At 38.6% G+C, this 19,895-nt stretch overlaps 1 protein-coding gene across 2 annotated transcripts in view; it reads right to left on the reverse strand.

Annotated features, from left to right (window-relative positions):
* Nucleotides 1–1,389: 1,389 nt before the first annotated feature.
* The window catches only part of HERC5 (HECT and RLD domain containing E3 ubiquitin protein ligase 5), a 46,473-nt gene continuing 27,967 nt past the window's right edge, over nt 1,390–19,895 (reverse strand). For both annotated transcript variants that reach the window (XM_023252942.2, XM_023252943.2), the window contains exons 14-23: nt 17,261–17,377; nt 16,079–16,189; nt 13,461–13,631; nt 10,500–10,643; nt 9,753–9,919; nt 5,622–5,688; nt 4,681–4,751; nt 2,922–3,105; nt 2,733–2,835; nt 1,390–1,662 (exon numbers count right to left, since the gene is read on the reverse strand). In XM_023252942.2, the coding sequence (XP_023108710.1) occupies nt 1,457–1,662; nt 2,733–2,835; nt 2,922–3,105; nt 4,681–4,751; nt 5,622–5,688; nt 9,753–9,919; nt 10,500–10,643; nt 13,461–13,631; nt 16,079–16,189; nt 17,261–17,377 (1,341 nt within the window). In that variant the 3' untranslated portion in view covers nt 1,390–1,456. The remainder of the gene's footprint in view (nt 1,663–2,732; nt 2,836–2,921; nt 3,106–4,680; nt 4,752–5,621; nt 5,689–9,752; nt 9,920–10,499; nt 10,644–13,460; nt 13,632–16,078; nt 16,190–17,260; nt 17,378–19,895) is intronic.

Raw genomic sequence — 19,895 nt, forward strand, 5'->3', positions numbered from 1 at the left:
AGGTGAGGAAGAGTGGGGGATGGGGGTGGGATGAGAAGTTTCCAGGCAGAAGAAAATGCTTGAATAAAAACAGGAGAGACTGGCTTTCTCAGCAAACTGAATAGTTACAAATAACTGGAATGAAGTATACTATGTATGCAGGGCGATGATAGGAGCCAAGGCCAATGGTGGGAGCCAAGGCTGGGGCGGGAGCCAGGCAGGTCAGGAAGGACTTGGGAGCTATACAGTAACAACGTTAATGAAATTTGACTTTACTGTCAGATTTTCAAATCGTTTTGATCTGTACAGTTCTATCACACTCTGGCTCTTCCTCCCAGAAAAAGAAAGCACAATTACAGGGAGTTGGAAGGTTATGGGCCTGTCAGCGGCAAGTGCTCATATTTGCACTAATACAGTAGCCACCAATCCCATGTAGATACCCATCACTTGAAATTTGGGTAGTATGAGAACTGAATTTTAAATTTTACTTAATTTTAATTAAATAGCCATGTATTGGACAGCACAGCTCAAGTGTTCTTCCCACCACTGCCCATTAAAGTTTTCTCTCTTCAAAATTCTTTGAAGACTAAACTTTATGGCATACATTTACCTTATTAAATAGCACAGATTGGGGGTGTGGTTTCCCAGCCTCACAGAAAGTTCTTTGGGGCACTGTTGATCTAGACACAAGAACTAAAATTGTCAAGACCTGACTGGTTATTGAATGTGTGTTGTGAAGAGGAAGGAGGAGGACTGAAGGCTTCTGCCGGGCAATACTGGAGGTACCACTCTAAGCTGTGCAACACAGGAAAAATGATCATTTTCTTCTTAAACATGAAGTTAAGGAGCCAAGGGACATGCAGGGAGACACAGACAGAAAAATGGCTGTAGTGCTGGAATCTACCAAGTTCCTGTAGGTCAGAGAGAGATGTGGGCACCATCAACACACAAGACGTAACCAAAGCTGTGGAGTGTATGGGAGTGTGTGCAGTGACGACATGGGCTTGCACGAGCACTGGAGGTCAGGGGAGTGTAATAAATGCATGTAGAAGGAATGAAAAGCAGCCAAGAAAAAGAAAGTCACAGTCTAGCAGTTCATGAGTTTTGAGGAGAAAGTAGTCAATGGTTTCAAATGCAATATAGAAGATTTAGGACAGAAATGGGCAATTTTGTTGACATTTTCAACAAGAAAGTCATTTGTATCTTTTATTAGAACAGTGGGAGTAGGAGAAGCACCACTTCACCCAAGACGGGAGAGAAAAACAAAATTCTGTCTTCTTTAATGCACTGTGTTTTAGGGTCACCTTGTTGCAACAGCCTCACCTATATCATTATTAATATGTCTCACATGCAGAACCATAATTCTAAAAGAGCGGCTAAACACAATGAATACTCAACAGGGCTTTTACGTTAATTTGAGTTCCTAATTTTATTTCTGAAAATATTTCCCTGAAGGGGTAAACAAGGTGAGGTAGGATCAGCCAAATCCTCTGCTGTTGTTGATAGCAACTTGAAGCGCTTCTTCTACTCTTTCCATCGTAGAGTATTTAGGAAGGTAGAGGACACTAATACATGTCTGTGCTCTTATGGGATCTTTTTCATTCATATTTTCAGGACAGCAAAATGTTATTTTCATGTTCTTTAAACCTTTTACTTGAATTCTGTCAGTTCCTGTAAGAAACACTAGAAAAAAGAATAATATTGAGTGATCTGCTTTCCAGAGACCAAGGTTTATGGGGAGAAAAAATATATGTATTTATTGAAAAACATTTACTAAGGGCCCATGTGCAGAGTTCTGCATCAGCAACTGATACACTGTCCCTGCCTTCAAGCAGCTCAGTAGTCTGGCTGGAAATATAATATTCTTATGCAGAAAAAGACAAATAGCAAAAGAAAACTAAAAGGGTGGAAGACAGCCAAACAAGGTGCCATGGAATAAAATGCTTCCTGAGGGAAACTGCTGTGTGTGGTTCAAGCAGGGACAGACCATCAGGCTGGGATGACTGGGGAGACTTCAGAGAGCTCGGAATTGAGATGGACCTTTAAGGAGGGGAAGGCTTATAGCAGCAACCAGGAGGTGGGTGAAGGTTCAAGGCAGGGCAAGGAGCTTCAGAGAAAACCTGGAGGAGGGAGAGTACAAAGGGAGCTTAAGAATGTAGAGACCATGGAACTGTTTGGCTGGAACAAAAACTTCTTGTAAGAGGTAAGATTGGAAAGTTAGGCTGGGTTTCTGGAGAAGTCTGAGTGCCTTCCAACATACATGTTATCTACAAAAATAAGAACAAAAAGATAAATGTTTCTCAAAACCAAGTATGGAAATTTTGTAAGAAAATTAGAGGGAAAAAGTCATTAAGCAAAGTTGTAGAAAAACAACCGAATAAGCGTGAAACTGAGATCAAAATGTGGAAGGTGAGGTAAAAAGGCTTGGAGACCATGACATTGTAAAACTTGGTTAATCCCACAAAGCCTGAATAACTGAGTCACAAGTACAGAAAGCAGAAGAAATATCTAACTTGGATGGAGAACTGAAGAAACATTTGAAAGCAATAGGCAGGGTTGAAATCACAGGGAAAAAGTCCCATATTAACATTTATTTTTTTGATGTCAGGACAGCCTGGCCTAGAGAACATCCAACTGGACTAGGAATGGCTCTTATACTAGGATTTGTTGCAAATGGTGCCTATGACAAACAAGGTTTGCTTAGCCCAAAGAAAAGACATAAGATATAGATCTACTCCTGATGTAATACCTACCGAGGAATTTTTTCTTTTCCTCCAAAGTCAATTTGTGTAAAGCCTTCCAAAACATTACTATCGTAGGATGTGAATTGTCATATCCTTCTTCATAATGTGCATTCTAGAGAAAAAAAAGTGCAAAAAAAGAGTACTCGAGAAATAGGAAAAAGAAATTTAAATTCAAACTTCTAGGCCTTTATGATCTACCTTTTCAAATGTTTCCCAGTCATAATCTGTATTCCCAACTATCACATCCTTCAGTTCTTCTGGATGGAAAAATTCAATGATATCCTTCTCACACACTTTGTAAAATCCTCTTTGGAATTCTTCATAAACTGCCTTCACAGAGATGTTGAAGATGTAATTGACACACTTGGAAACATAGTCTCTCCTTTAATAAAACAAAAAAATGATTTCAGCTTACAGCAATACCCTGAACAAAAGTGGTAGGGGGCAGGGAAAGTGGGAAGGATAAAAATAACTAGAAACCCTAACAATACAGTGCTTACCATGTACATATAGCTATTTTTCATATATTGTCTAATTTAATCTTCAAACACTCTCAGGGCAGATTGTTAGGACATTTTAGTAAAAATACTGACACACTGAAGGTACATATTTGCTCAAGGTCACACAGTTCAGAGAAATGACACAGATTAGAACAGAAAAAGTATGGAAGAATAACACCCAACCTGCTAATGCTTTAGGGGAATGGGCTTAGAAGGTGGGGGAAATTTCCTATTTTATTTTATGGTCTTCTGTGCTGTCTGAATTTATGCTAGTGAGTAACTACTATTAGTATTTGTGGTTAAATACAAATAAAGAGGGGGATTTCTGCTTCTAGCTTCAATGGGGTAGCTTATAGCAAATTATTCCCAGTGAGAAGAACTAGAAAAATCCAGATAATACACAAAAACACATCTAGCTCCAGGCTTCCAAATGTGAGTCAAGACTCAAGAGGCCTCTTCATGAAGACAGAAGGGAAGCCCTCTGAAGTGAGTTCCACATTTTCCCCTTCTGGCCATTTGCTAACACAGGCAAAGGGATCAGGCAAAAAGTAGTTAAGAGGCAGAGAACTTTCTTATGTCTATCAATAATACTACGGATAAATTGAGAGTACTCATAAAATATATTATAGAACTGGAAATCTTCTATTTCTTGATCTGTATACTTACGTACTTTTCTGTATGTTCTACTTTAATACAAAGTTCTCTTTTAAAGATAAAGATTAAAAGATTAAAGAAAACTAGGGGTGCCTGGGTGGCTCAGCTGGATAAGCATCTGACTTTGGCTCCCATCATGATTACATAGTTCGTGGGTTTGAGTCCCACGTCAGGCTCTGTGCTGACAGCTCAGAGCCTGGATCCTGCTTCCAATTCTGTGTATCCCTTTCTCTCTCTCTCTGCCCCCCTCCCACTTGTACTCTGTAAAAAAAAAAAAGATTAAAGAAAACTAGTTGGCTTACACCATAGTGCTCACTTGGCGGTATCCCTCTGCCTCTCTGACCAACTATCAACGGAACATTCTATAATCCCAAACTGTGGCTTTAAAATAGCATCCTATAAGGTGTTGAGAACTCAAGATACCATCGTAATATCTAATAATATTAACAGATACTAAGTACTGCTCCAGACCAGGCACCACTGTAGACCACTCTAGGTACCAGATATACAAGGATGAACATGACTAGTGCCTACCTTCATGGAGCTCATGGTAGTGGGGGAAATACAGATAGTAAACAAATAAACCCAAAAGGTAGGTAATAGTGATACGAAAAGAAAAAGTAGAGACAAAAGATAAGGGAAGGCCTCTCTGAGAAAGCCATTTCATTCCTTACCAGAATATAAACTCCAGGAGACACACACATACACACAACACACACCAACTCTCTGCCTTATTAAAAAATGATAAATTTGGAATGGAAAATTATATAAACAAAACAAGTATTTCACTTCTCTGTACCTACTTGTTAGTCTGGTCAACAATTATGCATCTTCCATTAGGAATTAAGTCTACATCATTTTTGTCCCAGTGCACCTGTAATCACAAATAAACTCAGATATCTCCAAAATAATCCTAAACAATCAATAAAAATACTTTGAAACATACCTCTTTTCCTTCATATCTTGTAAAACTATATATTTTAGTCATAAAAACTAGCAAGGTATGAACACATGAAAAATTATCTTTATCATGAAGAATGAAAAACAAATTTTTATAGAATCATCTATTTTAGCTTATCATACTGAAAAAAACTGGCAAATTGCCGTATCTCAGTAATCATTTTATGTAGTATAGACCTACGTGGTAGATTTGCAAACATGGCCACAAATTCTTCCCAGCCTGGTACTCAAGCCTCTTTGCAGTGTGACTTTGCAATACTCCCTGCCCACCTCGATCAAGAGAAGTTTTTATCTTCAGCTCTTGAAGCTGGGTGTGGCCATGTGAGGTACTCTGGCCAATGGGATCTGACAGAAGTAAAAGCTTAAAAAGAAGCTTGTATGTTGAGGCTTGCACCTCTTTGTAATCCTGAGACAATTCTGTAAGGATACCTCAACCAGCCTACTGGGGAATAAGAAACCCCTAGAACAGAAAAGCTGTTCCAGCCCATACCCCACAAACCAGCCAACAACTAGGTATTCAAGCCAAGGCCAGTGTGAACCATCCAGCTCAGCAGTCAATTCACTCCAGAAATTCAATGAATTGTTTGTTTTAAGCCACTAAATTTAGCTGTTGTTTGTTACATAGTAAAATCTAACTGATATGCCCAGGTCATAAAAAATGAGGAAAGAAAAACCCTTCTGCACAAATTCAGAAGTCTGTTATTTTGTTAAAGAGTGACATGCCTAGATAAATATGTAAAAGGGTAATCAGATTAAATGAAGCCAATTCTTACAGTTTACTCACATTAAAATATATATAAAATACTTCTCCGAAGTCATCACCTTCATCATCCAGAAGTGTTTGCAAACTCCTAAAGAACAAATAATTTTGTTATTTAAAGGTCAATAATCAATCACTAGATAGATCATCTAAAATAAATGTCAAGTGCATGACTATTCGGAAGGTGGGAGGTCAGGGAGTTAGTTAATTAACACTGCCCATTTCTCTGTGTACTGATAGCCAGACACCAACTACAAGTGTGAAGTTTATGAGTATTTGCAATTCTGTAAGTTCTCTTCCTTCCATCCTTACTTCCTTTACCCAGTGATTGTAGGTTTCTATTTAGAGGATCGATAATGTATTCTTTTAAGAGAAAGTCTATTTTTATTTTTTTTTAATGTTTATTTATTTTTGAGAGAGAGAGCATGCACATGTGAGCAGGGAAGGGGCAGAGAAAGAGGGAGACAGAAAATCTCAAGCAGGCTCCGCCACCATCAGCACAGAGCCCAATGTGGGGATCGGATCCACCACGAGATCATGACTTCAGCTGAAATCAAGAGCCAGACGCCCAAACTACTGAGCCACCCAGGTGCCCCAGAACTGATCATGTATGTAACTGATACCCAAACTCATTCAAATCAGTGTTATCTTTACTTAAAATTTGAACTTCACTTACAGAATAAATACCCTCTTTCTAAATATCAGGGATCACTTAGGGAATCTGAGGTATGAGAAGGTCACAGAATGTTCTCTGCATCTACTGTCCCAATATCATCAAGCTTAAGACAGACATGAATTTGATCACCTTAACTGTTTCAAGGCATCTGTGTGAATATAGGTTATATTAGGATGGATAGCAGACAGTCTTTTTGTGTCTCCATCCTCTCTTGTCCTATGGTACCTCACACATATTTTTAAAGTTGTATATCTCATCATATTTGCTCATTCACTCATTTATTCATTCAACTAACATTTACTAAGCACCCAATGTAGCAGGCATAAGGGATGTAAAGTTCAGACATTACTGTCAATGAACCCTGAGACTAGCAGTAGTAGGTAAGATATGCTGATGAAAGCCTCCTCTACAGTACACTGTTTATGAATACCAAGGAAGCTGCCTCCAAAAATAAAACTAAAATAGTGCTAATATCTTATACCTACTTATATGGGATACCTCCCCTATCCCATTTTTCTACCACCCCCAAACTGGGTTACAAATACCAGTTTGCAGGGTGCCGTTTCCCCTTTTGTTAAGGGATCTCATGAAGAACAGATAAATTGTTTCATCTTATTGAAGTTACACTATTAATCTTTCCTTTAACGTTAGTACTTTTTATTTTTATGTCTTAATTAAAACTGCAATGGTGAGAAAGAGATCTGTCCATATTTTCAACATGTTTGCATTTAATATTTAAGTCCTTCATCCACACGAAGTTGATTTTTGTACATGGCATAAGGTTACCATCTCTCATTTTCTCCCATATGCTTGAACTGACGATACTCCTGTTCCCATTAATCTGGTATGCTACCTCTAACAAGTTCCATAGGTGCATGGGTCAGTTTCTGACCTGCACTCCTACTGTGCTGTCCTAATACAGCTTTCTAAAAATTCTTAATATCTGGTAGGCCAAGTTCCCTATCCCTATTCACCTTTTTCTGCTAGCGGTTCTTGGCCTTCCGCTCATCCATATACATGTTATAATCAGTTTGTGAAATTTCATGGAAAGCCTGCTGAGATTAAAACTGGAGTTTCACTGAATACCAAGATCAGTGGCTTTCCATGTGTGACCCAGACCAGCAACTTCTGGAAATCTCTAAGGACTTCACAAGTGACCTATGAGGTCAAAACTATTTTCATAATCATACCAAAATATTACTCACTTTTTTCACATTCTGTCTTAAGTATAGAAGGCAGTTTTCCAGAGGCTATATTATGTGATAGCTAATAGAATGAATGTTTATGTATCTTCTATTTAAAACATTTATCACCTTTAATTTCTAATACTGTAAATACTGACAAATACAAACAACATAAGGATAAGCTCTTTGGGGTCTTCAATACTTTTTAAGTCTTTAGACCTAAAAGTGTGAAAAACATGCATACCGATATAATGATCTTTACATGTACTAATGTTGATGTGTTTTAAGTTTATTAAGTCTTCTTAGGCATTAGTATTATTACATCATTTTCATTGTTCTAGGAAAAAATAATACATTTATTTCCTCCTCTCCAAATCTTGTACTTTTGATACTTTTTCCTTATCAATAGTATAATTAGTATAGTGATTAACAGTTGGATGACGGGAGCACTTGAGTGGCTCAATTGGTTAAGTGTCCTACTCTTCATTTTGGCTCAGGTCATGATCTCACAGTTCATGAGTTTGAGCCCTGCATCGGGCTCTGCTCTGATGGCATGGAGCCTGCTTGGGATTCTTCTCTCCCTCTCTCTGTGCGCCCCCCCCGGCTTGTGACCGTGTGCTCTCTCTCTCAAAAATAAATAACAAATATTAAAAAACAAATTTTTTTTAAAGTTGGATGCTGGAGATAGACTATGTTCAATTTCATGGTTTTGTCCCTATGGAGTCTGGGACAAGTTACCTAACCTGTCTGTTTCAGTTTCCTCATCTGTGAAATGGGGATACTAACAATGATAGGACCATACTACTATTCTCATTCTTTTGAAAATCTACATAGGATTCCATTGCATAAATAAGTCAAAAATACAGAATTCCTTTACTGAAAAACATTCAGGTATTCCACGCATTATGGACTATGTAATACAATACACATTTGTATGGAAAAATCCTTGCATGGTTGTATTATTTCTGAAAGTAAAATGCCTAGAAGTACAACTGCTAAGTCAAAGAGGCAAACACATTTTCGATTCAGATTAAGTACTACCATACTGTTCTCTGAAAAGGAACCACCAATTTACATGTCTGCTATTAATACCTGAAATTAGAACAAAACTTTTCCCAAATCCTCACAAACACTATACAGCATCAGTATTTCAATCTGTCAGTCTAAAGCACAAATCAGCCTCTGATTTCAATCTGTATTCTAGGATGACTGGGGAGATTAAGCCATTCTAAATTTTGTGTGGGTTGTCTTCTTGTATACTTTGCCAATTTTTCTTATGAATGTATAGGAACACTTTATACAGCAGGGCTATTACCCCTTTCTCTTACCAGTATTTTTTTGTGAGGTGGTAGCTTGGCTTTTTAACTTAGAACTAAGTTTTCACTTTAAAGGTGATGATATGAAATGAGATTTAAAATAAACATCACTTGCAGATTTCGCACCATGGTATAACTTATGCTCTGTCCATGACTGTTTCTACACAAGTAAAGTGCAAAGATTAATGCAAGCACTGAGGAGAGGAGGAAAATCAACTTGTCTTCATTTTAGAAAGTTCAATTATTATCCAACAATTCTTTCCAAAATTAAAATTGATTTAAAGTATCTACAATGGGGGTGCCTGTGTGGCTCAGCTAGTGGAATGTCCTGGGATTGAGCCCACACTGGGCTCTGTGCAGTGTGGAGCCTGCTTGGGGTTCTCTCTCCCTTTCTCTCTGCCCCTTGCCTGCTCTTGCTCTCTCTGTCTCAAAAAAAAAAAGTACCTACAATGTTGAACATGAAAATACTATTAGGGTGTGTGTGTTTAAATATTTACAGGAACACCTTGGAGATACTGTAGTTTGGTTCAAGACCACCATAATAAAGCAGTTATCCCAACAGAGTAAGTCAAAAGGATTATTTGTTTTCTCAGTGCATATAAAAGTTATGTTTGCACATATACTGTATTCTATTAAGTATTCAATAGCATTATATCTAAAAAAACAATGTGCATACCTTAATTTAAAAATACTTTATTGATAAAAGTATAACTATCCTCTGAGTTCTCATCAAGTTTTAGTTACTGATCACACATCACCATAACAAATATAATGGAAAATTTTGAAATACTACGAACATTACCAAAATGTGACACAGAGACACAAAGTCAGCAAATGCTGTTGGAAAAATGCCTTGACATGGGTTGCCACAAACCTTCAATTTGTAAAAAAAATGCTACTAACTGTGAAGCACAACAAAATAGTAAAAGGTATGCCTATATCTAGAAAAAGTTCTAGAAAAAGAACTATGTTTACTTACTTTCCCAAAACAGGGCTAAGTTCTTTTAAGTCTTCCAGTGATGGCGCCTGGTTCAACAGTTTCTTAAACAGGGCCAGTGGAAAAGGGATGTTGGCAACATTGAAATTGAACAGAGAAAGTCCACACAGAACCCCAAAGAAGAAATATCTCTTCTTCTCAAATTTAGGCTGCAAAGAGAAAAAAACAAAAAACAAAAAACCTAATGTGTTATAATTTTTACAAGTAAAACAAAATTTTTATATTAGGTACACCTTTTCACCCTTTCACAAAATCAAATCACAAATTAAAATAAAAAAACTTGTCGTAAGAATATTTAGAGTTTATGTATAGTCATTAAGTCAATTTCAATCTCTGCCACAGGAACAGAAATAGAATTATACAAACTGAAGTTTTCTCAATTTCTTTTCACAGCCATTGCCTTCAAATTCATTGGGAAAAATAGATCTGAACAAAAAAAAAAAAAAAAAGAATGCCTGAGAAAGGAAGGGTTCTTTTTTATCTATACATTCTATAAATGCTTAATAACAAATACTGCTTAAATTTTCCTATGTAGTCAGAAATAGGAACCCAGCGAAAGAGACTCTATTTTAAAGAAAATCATCACCTTATTAAAATTGAAGATTATCTCCATAATTCTATGTACCAGTAATTCCTCTCCTAAAATGAAACAGTCTAGACAACCTAATTTTCAAAGGTATGTGACATGCATTTGCTTTCATGATAACCATAAGCAAAGAGAAGACTTACCCTGACAGGAAACCACATGTAGGAAGCCTCCTCAGGATATGTGAACATCCCATATTCTGGACGGGTCATCTCCTCAAACAGACAGTGGAAAAATTCTACCTTGACTCCTCCAGAGTCATGCCCAATTTCTCCACTAAATGAAACCTGAGGAAACAGAAAAAGTAACACATCACTTCCAGGGCTCTGTATTGCTATGTATTAAAGCTCATTTAATAACAGTTACAGTAAGGGGTGTCCGACTGTTCAGCTGGAAGAGATTGTGACTCTTGATCTTGGGGTCCTGAGTTTAAGCCTCTTATTGGGTACAGAGACTGCTTTATAAAACTTAAAAAAAAAAAAGCTACAGTGAACATGATCTGTAGACCCAAGTATTTGGTGAACAACATGGTATTACCATATTTAATCTTCCCATTAATTCTATGAGGTGATAAAGCTTCAAGAATTTATTTATTTATTTTTCCTCTAGGTACTTTTTTTTTTCAATATATGAAATTTATTGTCAAATTGGTTTCCATACAACACCCAGTGCTCATCCCAAAAGGTGCCCTCCTCAATACCCATCACCCACCCTCCCCTCCCTCCCACCCCCCATCAACCCTCAGTTTGTTCTCAGTTTTTAACAGTCTCTTATGCTTTGGCTCTCTCCCACCCTAACCTCTTTTTTTTTTTTCCCTTCCCCTCCCCCATGGGTTTCTGTTAAGTTTCTCAGGATCCACATAAGAGTGAAACCATATGGTATCTGCCTTTCTCTGTATGGCTTATTTCACTTAGCATCACACTCTCCAGTTCCATCCACGTTGCTACAAAGGGCCATATTTCATTCTTTCTCATTGCCACGTAGTATTCCATTGTGTATATAAACCACAATTTCTTTATCCATTCATCAGTTGATGGACATTTAGGCTCTTTCCATAATTTGGCTATTGTTGAGAGTTAAAGCTTCAAGAATTTAAATAACTTCCCCAACGTGACACACAGCTAAGAGGTGCAGCCTCCATTTAATCCTGGGTCTGTCAAGTCTCAGAGCCAGCCTTCTTTAGCTACTAATCTCACCTCAATGGGCATCATTATTATATAATAAAGTATCTAGAGCATAATGAAAAAAACAAAGAAATAAAAAAATTTTCAAAAAACTGAAAAACCAGAGCACACATAAGGTATTTATTGGCTTGGTTGTTTACTCCCTGAGAAGGCACCTGTTGACACCAATTCCTCCCTAGGATGATTCTGTCATAACCCTCCTTTACTTCTCCGATTACTCGCTCATTCCTGCCTTTCCTTCTTGGAATCCCTCACTTTGGTGTACAAATGTGGTAAGGTCTCCCTTATTCTTAAAAGAAGAAGAAAAATCTCAACATTCCTTGCCTTCAATATAGACAATCCTGGCTTCTACGGTTGCTAAATTCTGGAGAATTGTGTACACCAGCTTCCAAACCTATTTCTCTGCTTAAATGCTCTCTCCAAGAGGACCTGGAACCTGTGAACCCCAATTCCAGGGACTTGTTCTCAGGTCTCCTCTCCTTGATTTTATGAACTCATTTTACCCTACTGATCACCTCTTCTTTCTTCATACCCTTTCCTCCCTTGCTTTCTCTTAAAAAGCATTAATTGGGTTTTTACTTCTCTCTTCTTTTTCCTGCTGCTTTAACACCAGAAATGCCTGTGGTTCTGTGCTATTTCTGTTCTTTTTGCTCTTTCCCTGGATGTTTGATTTCTCTTTAAAACTTCACATATCACTTACAGGCATTTAACCTTCAAATCCACTCTCATCCTATCTTCTCTCCTGACTGACACACACTCCTATCTGAAGGCCTGCTTAACATTTCTGTCAGGATATTCCACTGGCACTTCACCCACAGCTTTTACTGGTTTGTTTGGATGAATGTCTCTTCCATTTTCTAGAGATCCAAGTTTTAAAACCTCAGTGAGTTATTTAAAATCTGTGTAAGGCCAGGTATCAAATCCTCTGCTCCCTCCTGTGGACAAGCTCCTTAATGTCACAAAGCCTCTGTTTTCTCCTTAAGATTCTCGGAAAGATTAAATAGGATAACATACAAAATGCCTCACACAGTCTGGAAAGTGGTCGCTGCTCATCAAATGTTACCTAAGTTTTTTAAATGTATGAAATATGGGGCGCCTCAGTCGGTTTAGCGTCTGACTTCAGCTCACGTCATGATCTCACGGTCTGTGGGTTCAAGCCCCGTGTTGGGCTCTGTGCTGACAGCTTGGAGCCTAGAGCCTGCTTCAGATTCTGTGTCTCCCTCTTTCTCTGACCCTCTCCTGCTCATGCTCTGTCTCTCCCTGTCTCAAAAATAAATAAAAATATTTAAAAAACAAATAAATAAAATGGATGAAATATAAAAGTGGAACTTAAATAATTCTGTGGACTGGCTGGCTGGCACAGGTAAAATTCGCATAATGAGTCTTAGATTTTTTTTAACGATCTATGTGGAGAATATGTGGAAGCAGTTCCTCTCAGGCGAGGCGGGGGGTTGGGGGGGTGGGGTGGGAAGTGCAGTGACAGGGGGAGCGTGGGGCTGCCTTGTGACCTGGCTGCATTCCCCCTTTTCCTCACAGCTGCCCAAAGATAACAAGAAGAAAGATGCTGGAAAGCCAGCCAAAAAAAGACAAAGACCCAGTGAACAAATATGGGGCAAGGCCAAAAAGAAGAAGTGGCCCAAAGGCAAAGTTCAGGACAAGCTCAATAACCTGGTCTTGTCTGACAAAGCAAGTTCCCAACTATAAGCTTCTAACTCCAGCTGTAGTCTCTGAGACTGAAGATTCAAGGACCCCTGGTCAGGGAAGCCCTTTAGGAGCTCCTTTGTAAAGGAGTTTATTAAATAAAAATAAAAATAAAAATAAAAATAAAAATAAAGTAATTTCTTCTCTGGAAGAACCACGGTTACATCTTTTTAGATCTTCCTTCTCTCTGCAGCAAAAATATTGAGAATTATACTTTACCATTAACTCCCTCCTCAGATCTTCGTTCTCAAACTGATTTAGGTGACTCAAAACATCCTCAATCAAGTGATTCCTTCTGACTGTCAGATTGAATGTAGGCAACAAAGATAATTCGGACCTTCCGTGTTCCACAACTCCGGCCAGCCGCATACAAGCTCTAAATTTTTTCTCCTAGGAAAACCAATGTTTCACTTCATTTCACCATTTGCTCTAAGTAGGAATTTACAAATGGGAATAAACTGGTTCAATTTATCATGAGTGCACATCACAAACATTTATGAAAAGAGCTTTGTTTACATATGCCACCGGAGAGAAGCTATACATTCAGTATTCACACTCAGTAAGCAGAAGAAACACCAAAGGAATGAAAAGCTTTGTGGAGCCAACCAGGGTCAGCAGGGAAGTGACCAACTGTGGGCTCTATTGGTCCACTTTATCCTGCAAACACAATTATTAATACTTCAGGTTACCAAAGCTAATTACCATGATTAGGCTAAGAGAAGAATTAGCAGATACTAAAGCAGTATGCTGAACAGAACATTCTCACTTGGAAAAGCATCTCAGTAGCTTAGAAAGAAAGCAGGTGGGGCACCAGGGTGTCTCAGTCGATTGAGCGCCCAACTAATGTCGGCTCAGGTCATGATCCCAGGGTTGTGGGATCGAGCCCCATGTCAGGCTATGTGCTCAGCATGGAGGCTGTTCAGGGTTCTCGCTCTCCCTCTGTCCCTCTCCCATGCTTGTGCGCTCTCTAAAATAAGATTAAAAAAAAAAATAGAAAAAGAAAGCAAGCAAGCATGCTGCAGGAAAAGTTCAGGTATGAGAGACCTCTCTGAAGTCATCCTAATCTCAGAGGAAAACCCAACAAGAGATTTTAAAGATGATCTAAGAAGTTATATAGGAGACACCAAGAGAGACAAGACACACACACACACACACACACACACACACACACAAAGACTATCTATCTGACCAAATGGCAATTTGAGATCATTAAAGTCTAAGGCTCTTGACGAAACAACAAATATCAGTTCCATAAAATTATTACTGGAGGCCTGTTTAAAATTAGGAGAGGGGCACCCTAGGTGGCTCAGTCGGTTGAGCTCAACTCTTGATTTTGGCTCAGGTCAAACCTGATCCCAGGGTCATGGGATGGAGCCCCACACTGGTGCTGAGCATGGAGTCTGCTTAATATTCTCTTTCTCTCTCTCCCTCTGTCCCTCTCCCTTGTTCACACTCTCACTCTTTCTTTTTTTTTTTTTTTATTTTTTTATTTTTGCAACGTTTATTTTTTTATTTTTGGGACAGAGAGAGACAGAGCATGAACGGGGGAGGGGCAGAGAGAGAGGGAGACACAGAATCGGAAACAGGCTCCAGGCTCTGAGCCATCAGCCCAGAGCCTGACGCGGGGCTCGGACCGCGAGATCGTGACCTGGCTGAAGTCGGACACTTAACCGACTGCGCCACCCAGGCGCCCCTCTCACTCTTTCTTAAAAAAATAAAAATAAATAAAAATTAGGAGAGAACAGCTACAAGAGTTGAAAAAATGAAAAAAAAAAGTTGTTGTATCTTTTTCCTTTCATTTTCCTGTTAAATAGTTCATTAATGGTCATACTCATAAATCAGTTTCCTATTTTGTTTTATAATGGTTAACTTCATTATGTAGAAGTATCTACTTTTATGACATACATTTAAATATTACTCATATATATACATACATGGATGCATATATAAAAGTGATAAGAACTAAGGCTCTTGGGCACTTAAACTTCCCTAAGCGTTTTCTTTTTTTAAATATTTTTAATATTTAAAAATTTTTATTTTAATATTTATTTTGAGACAGAGTGCGCACACAAGTGGGGGAGTGATAGAGAGAGAGGGTGAGAGAGGATCCCAAGCAGACTCCATGCTATCAGCACAGAACACAATGAGGGGTTCCTTCTCACAAACCGTGAGATCATGACCTGAGCTAATATCAAGAGTCAGATACTTAACCGACTGAACCACCCAGGCTCCTCTCCCTAGGCATTTTCAATTGTCCAGTTTTAAATTCAAAATCACTTTTCCAGATATGCTGACAAACAGAACCAACTCACCTGATGATAGTTCATTGAAAAGGGGATATTTTTACAAACCTTTATCATGGTATCATCAGAGTATCATCCATTTATGTGTGTCTGCATTTCAAGAATCCTGTCACCTGTATTCCCACTTCTATGTTATTATTATTATTATTATTATAATTATTATTACTATTACTATTATTAGACTGGGCCTCCTTAAATACTGGTGCTAATCCCAATCAAACCCAAGTCTGCTATGCCTCTCTAAGTCCCATTCAGAAGACCTGTAGAGAGGCTCCAACCTCAAGTAAAAGCCCTAGAAATTAGGTCAGCTGCCCATCCACTACCCTTCACTACTGAGGCCTTAATGTGCCTCAAGGCCAAGCCAATCCAAATGATGACTGTCTTTCTTGCCATCTTTATTAGTCTAAGCTCCATGAATGTTACAACCATTGGTCTTACCAGTGGGTAGCTCCCTTATCAACCCCTAAAATACTGTATACTTATGAAGGCATTTATCATTTAATTTAATAAAGACAAAGACAAAGACATACATACCTGTATTTTTAAAAGTGAATCTGCATATAGTAGTTTGATTTTTGACAAAATATTAAAGATAAACGGAAAATGACTGAATATGACAGGATACGGAGTGTCTACTGAAGTGTCCTAAAAATAGAAATGATGAGAATTCTGACAACTCAAAGGACAGAGAAATCTTAGACCTTAGCTCACATCCTTAAACCCCTGGTAGTTTGTGGTCTCAGTTCTTACAGCCAAAGCAATCCAAATTGCTGGTCAGCAGTACTTAAATATATAAAATTCTATGAAAATGTTTTGTATGTATCAATAAAAGGTATATAAACCTAGTATTATCAGCACTCATTTAATTTAGCAATTAATTATAAACTCCAGATGTTTTCCCAAAGAATATGTTCTGCTACAATCTGCACTTCTGAAATGCAAATTAGTTCAGATGCATTTAGTAAACAGGGGAATGATATAATGTGGATAGCTGAGGAGCTCATACAGGATTTCTGCCAGTCTGTGCTAGCAGCACAATTACAGCCTTCAGACAGAAGGAGAAAACCTCAGGTCAGCTGTTGAACTGGCAGCAACAGCTCATTAGCTTTATTTTAAGAAAATAAAAAAGGAGTATTTCTACCTGGAGCAACCGACAAAGCTGCAGCCCTGTCCTGCTGGCTCCTGATGAGGCATGCTGCCCTGTACCTACAGGCAGAGCCCCACTCGCATCTATGTGAGCTCCACATCACCAGTCCTCTACTTAGGAGTGTGGATAGAATCCCACCCTTTTGTCTTGTGCGATTCATACTCTTCTGGCACTCTCCACAAGCTGCTTGCCTGTGGCTGCGCCACATGATTTAAGGTAGCAACCACTTTTCCATTAAGGTTCTACAAAACTGCATTGGTTTTGAGGGGTCTGTCTTGCTTTTCCCAGAAGTCCTGTTACTCCTACTGAGCAATTCTGCAGAATACAAGGATATTTGGAAACTCATGCACAATGTTATAGCACAAATACCTATATTAACTCAATGATGGTCAACTTTCCTCCTTTAAACGTGCCATACTTGTGGCACCTGGCTGGCTCAGTCAGTGGAGCCTGTGACTCGATCTGAGGGTTGTGAGTTCGAGTCCCACACTAGGTATAGATCACTTTTAAAAAAATTAAATCTTTAAAAAAATAAAAATAAAAGCAAAAAAGAAACATGCCATACTTACCAAGTTGTTCACTCTCCAAGAAGACCTTCTATATGCATCCCCATAAAAATCAAGCCATTGTGTAAGTTCGTTTATTTTGAAAATATTTTCGGGCAGTTGACATTTAGCCTGGTTTACCTTAAATAAAATACGGCCCGTGAGAAAGTTTTATAAATGAAGACAATTTTGCTTTAGGGCTATTAATTAGATTAGCAGAATAAATAAATTACATAGTCTTTCAATGAGCAGAATAAAGTTCTATCCAATTCCTCCACTGACAAAGCCCCACATTTTCAGGAACATGAAGAATACCTGTAATAGCAGAAATTGATGATATGATAACTCCTACTTACTTTTAATTCATAGAAATGTTGTAAAGAATTTTAGGTCCAAAGAAAAATACACTGCAGTATGAATCCAAAGTAGTCTTGAGGCCCAATTTTAGGCCATATTCTTCACAGCTTAACAGCATACCATTTACAGATGTTCCCCTCTGGCAAGGCATATGTGGAACATTCCCCTCCTGAACACATAGGGGAATTTTGCAGCCTTCCATCCCTTAAGATGACCAGAGTTATTTATTTTGACATGTACATGGGAACCCGGAATAGTGCTAACCATCAGTCAGTGAAGTCACTCATAATGACACTAGATGCTTTCGACATGAGTGACCATCATGTCGAGTGACCTGGTTGGACACAGTCCTAGCCTAAATGACTAATTTTCAACAGGTCTTCTAAAAGCCCCTCTTAGCTGTGTAAGCTAAGACCATTCACCTGGAATATTCTTACTGATCCTGGCCCAGACCCCAAATGATCCAAGCCTCCCAGTACCAACACCAAAAGCATTGTGAAGCTGTTTCAACCGTGAATACGGTCCTCTGGATCCTGCTCTCAGCCTTCCACAGTCAACAGCCTTAACATCCCCAATTATGGAAAAAGTGACCGCTTTATCCTTGTGGTTTCTTGCAGTCTCCCTTTTGAGGTTGGGGGGGGGGGTAGGTAGTGACAATCTGATGTCACTGTCAGAGTCAAAAGGATAAAGCAAGATCCCTTGACGATTTCTTTTGGTGTTCAGTATTTCTCAGCATTTTTTTTTTTAATTTTTCAATGTTTACTTTTGAAAAAGAGAGAGACAGAGCGTGAGCAGGGAAGGGGCAGAGAGAGACAGAGATACAGAATCCGAAGCAGGCTCCAGACTCTGAGCTGTCAGTACAGAGCCTGATGCAGGGCTCAAACCCACAAGCTGTGAGATCATGACCTGAGCTGAAGTCGGACTTAATCAACTGAGCCACCCACATGCCCCAGGATTCTCTTTTTTAAGTGAAAAAAGCTCATTAGAATACATTTTCACTGAGCTCTTCAGTAAATTTCTCAAGTTTGCAAAACCCAAATTATTTTCTTTTACTAATCTTTCTCTTTTGTATAAAACTTCTAAAGATAGTCAAGGATAGGCACTGCTTTTTAGCAGTGTGGCAGAATTCTTTTTGTTTAGCAGTATGACAGATTAGCTACCTTGATTCACTGAAAACAACCAGAAATACAGGAGAAAGTGTGAACAAATATTTTTAATTCAACACTAATACTATAAGTAAATATGAAATAATCACATCAAAAACAAAGTGAAGGTGGCATTTGCCTTGAAAACATTTGCCAGAACTGGTGACCTGAACTTCGGTTTGCAATGGCTGGGGCTTTGGAGAGAGGAGACAAAACCCAGACTGTTCAAATTATAGAGCCAATAATAGAACACCACCTCATAAATCTGGGATCCAAAAGGGCTGAACCATCACAGTGAGGGTAAACTAGAAATGAACAGGCTCTTTCCTCCATTCCTACATCAACCCACCCCCACACCTTGACTCAAGCCCATGAAGGGAACTGCAGCTAGTTAAAACGGTGCCAAGCTGTGGAAAAAATATCACCTACAGTATTTGCACTCACAAAAGGACTTTCCTGAAAATTCGCACACTGCATTCACACCATACCTAGAGATCTAAAGAGCTTCAAATCAAGAATTTAATTTAAAGTAGTACCAAACTGCCAAGTGGTTAAGTTGTTTTTAAGTTACTTGAGCAACTCTTTTCACTTCTTTGGGCCCAACTGTATTGATTTATTGAACGGGGACTGGATTAAACCAGGCATCACAGATGTAATGCCTACAGGATCTTGATGGTGTCTTAACAAATGAGGCCTGCTGAGTGTAAGACAGTAAGGTATAGAGGAGACTACCAAATTGCAGAATTCATGTCTCACCTGAAAAAAACAATAACAGTATCAGACCCCTTTTCCTAAATGCTTTAGTTTTCCAAGAGAAACTGAAAATTTAAATTTAAAAGTTTAAATTTCGGTTTCCAAGAGAAAACAAAAGTTTAAATTTAAGTGGTGAAACTAAATGCATTAAAAAAACATGTCAAGGGGTGCCTGGCTGGCACAGTCAGTGGAGTGTGCGACTCTTGATCTTGAGGTTGTGGGTTCAAGCCCTGCACTGGGTATAGAGATTACTTAAAAAAAAAAAACAAAAAACAAAAGAAAAGAAAAAAAAGAAAGAAAGTAGTACCAAACCAAAGTGGTGTCTCCTGGCAGAAGCGAATTCTCCCTGGAGAAACAGCCCTCAAAGAATTCCAAAAGATAATGTTCCAAGGAACATGAACATG

The sequence above is a fragment of the Felis catus genome, chromosome B1 (genome assembly GCF_018350175.1).
Source record: "Felis catus isolate Fca126 chromosome B1, F.catus_Fca126_mat1.0, whole genome shotgun sequence".
Taxonomy (NCBI): Eukaryota; Metazoa; Chordata; class Mammalia; order Carnivora; family Felidae; genus Felis; species Felis catus.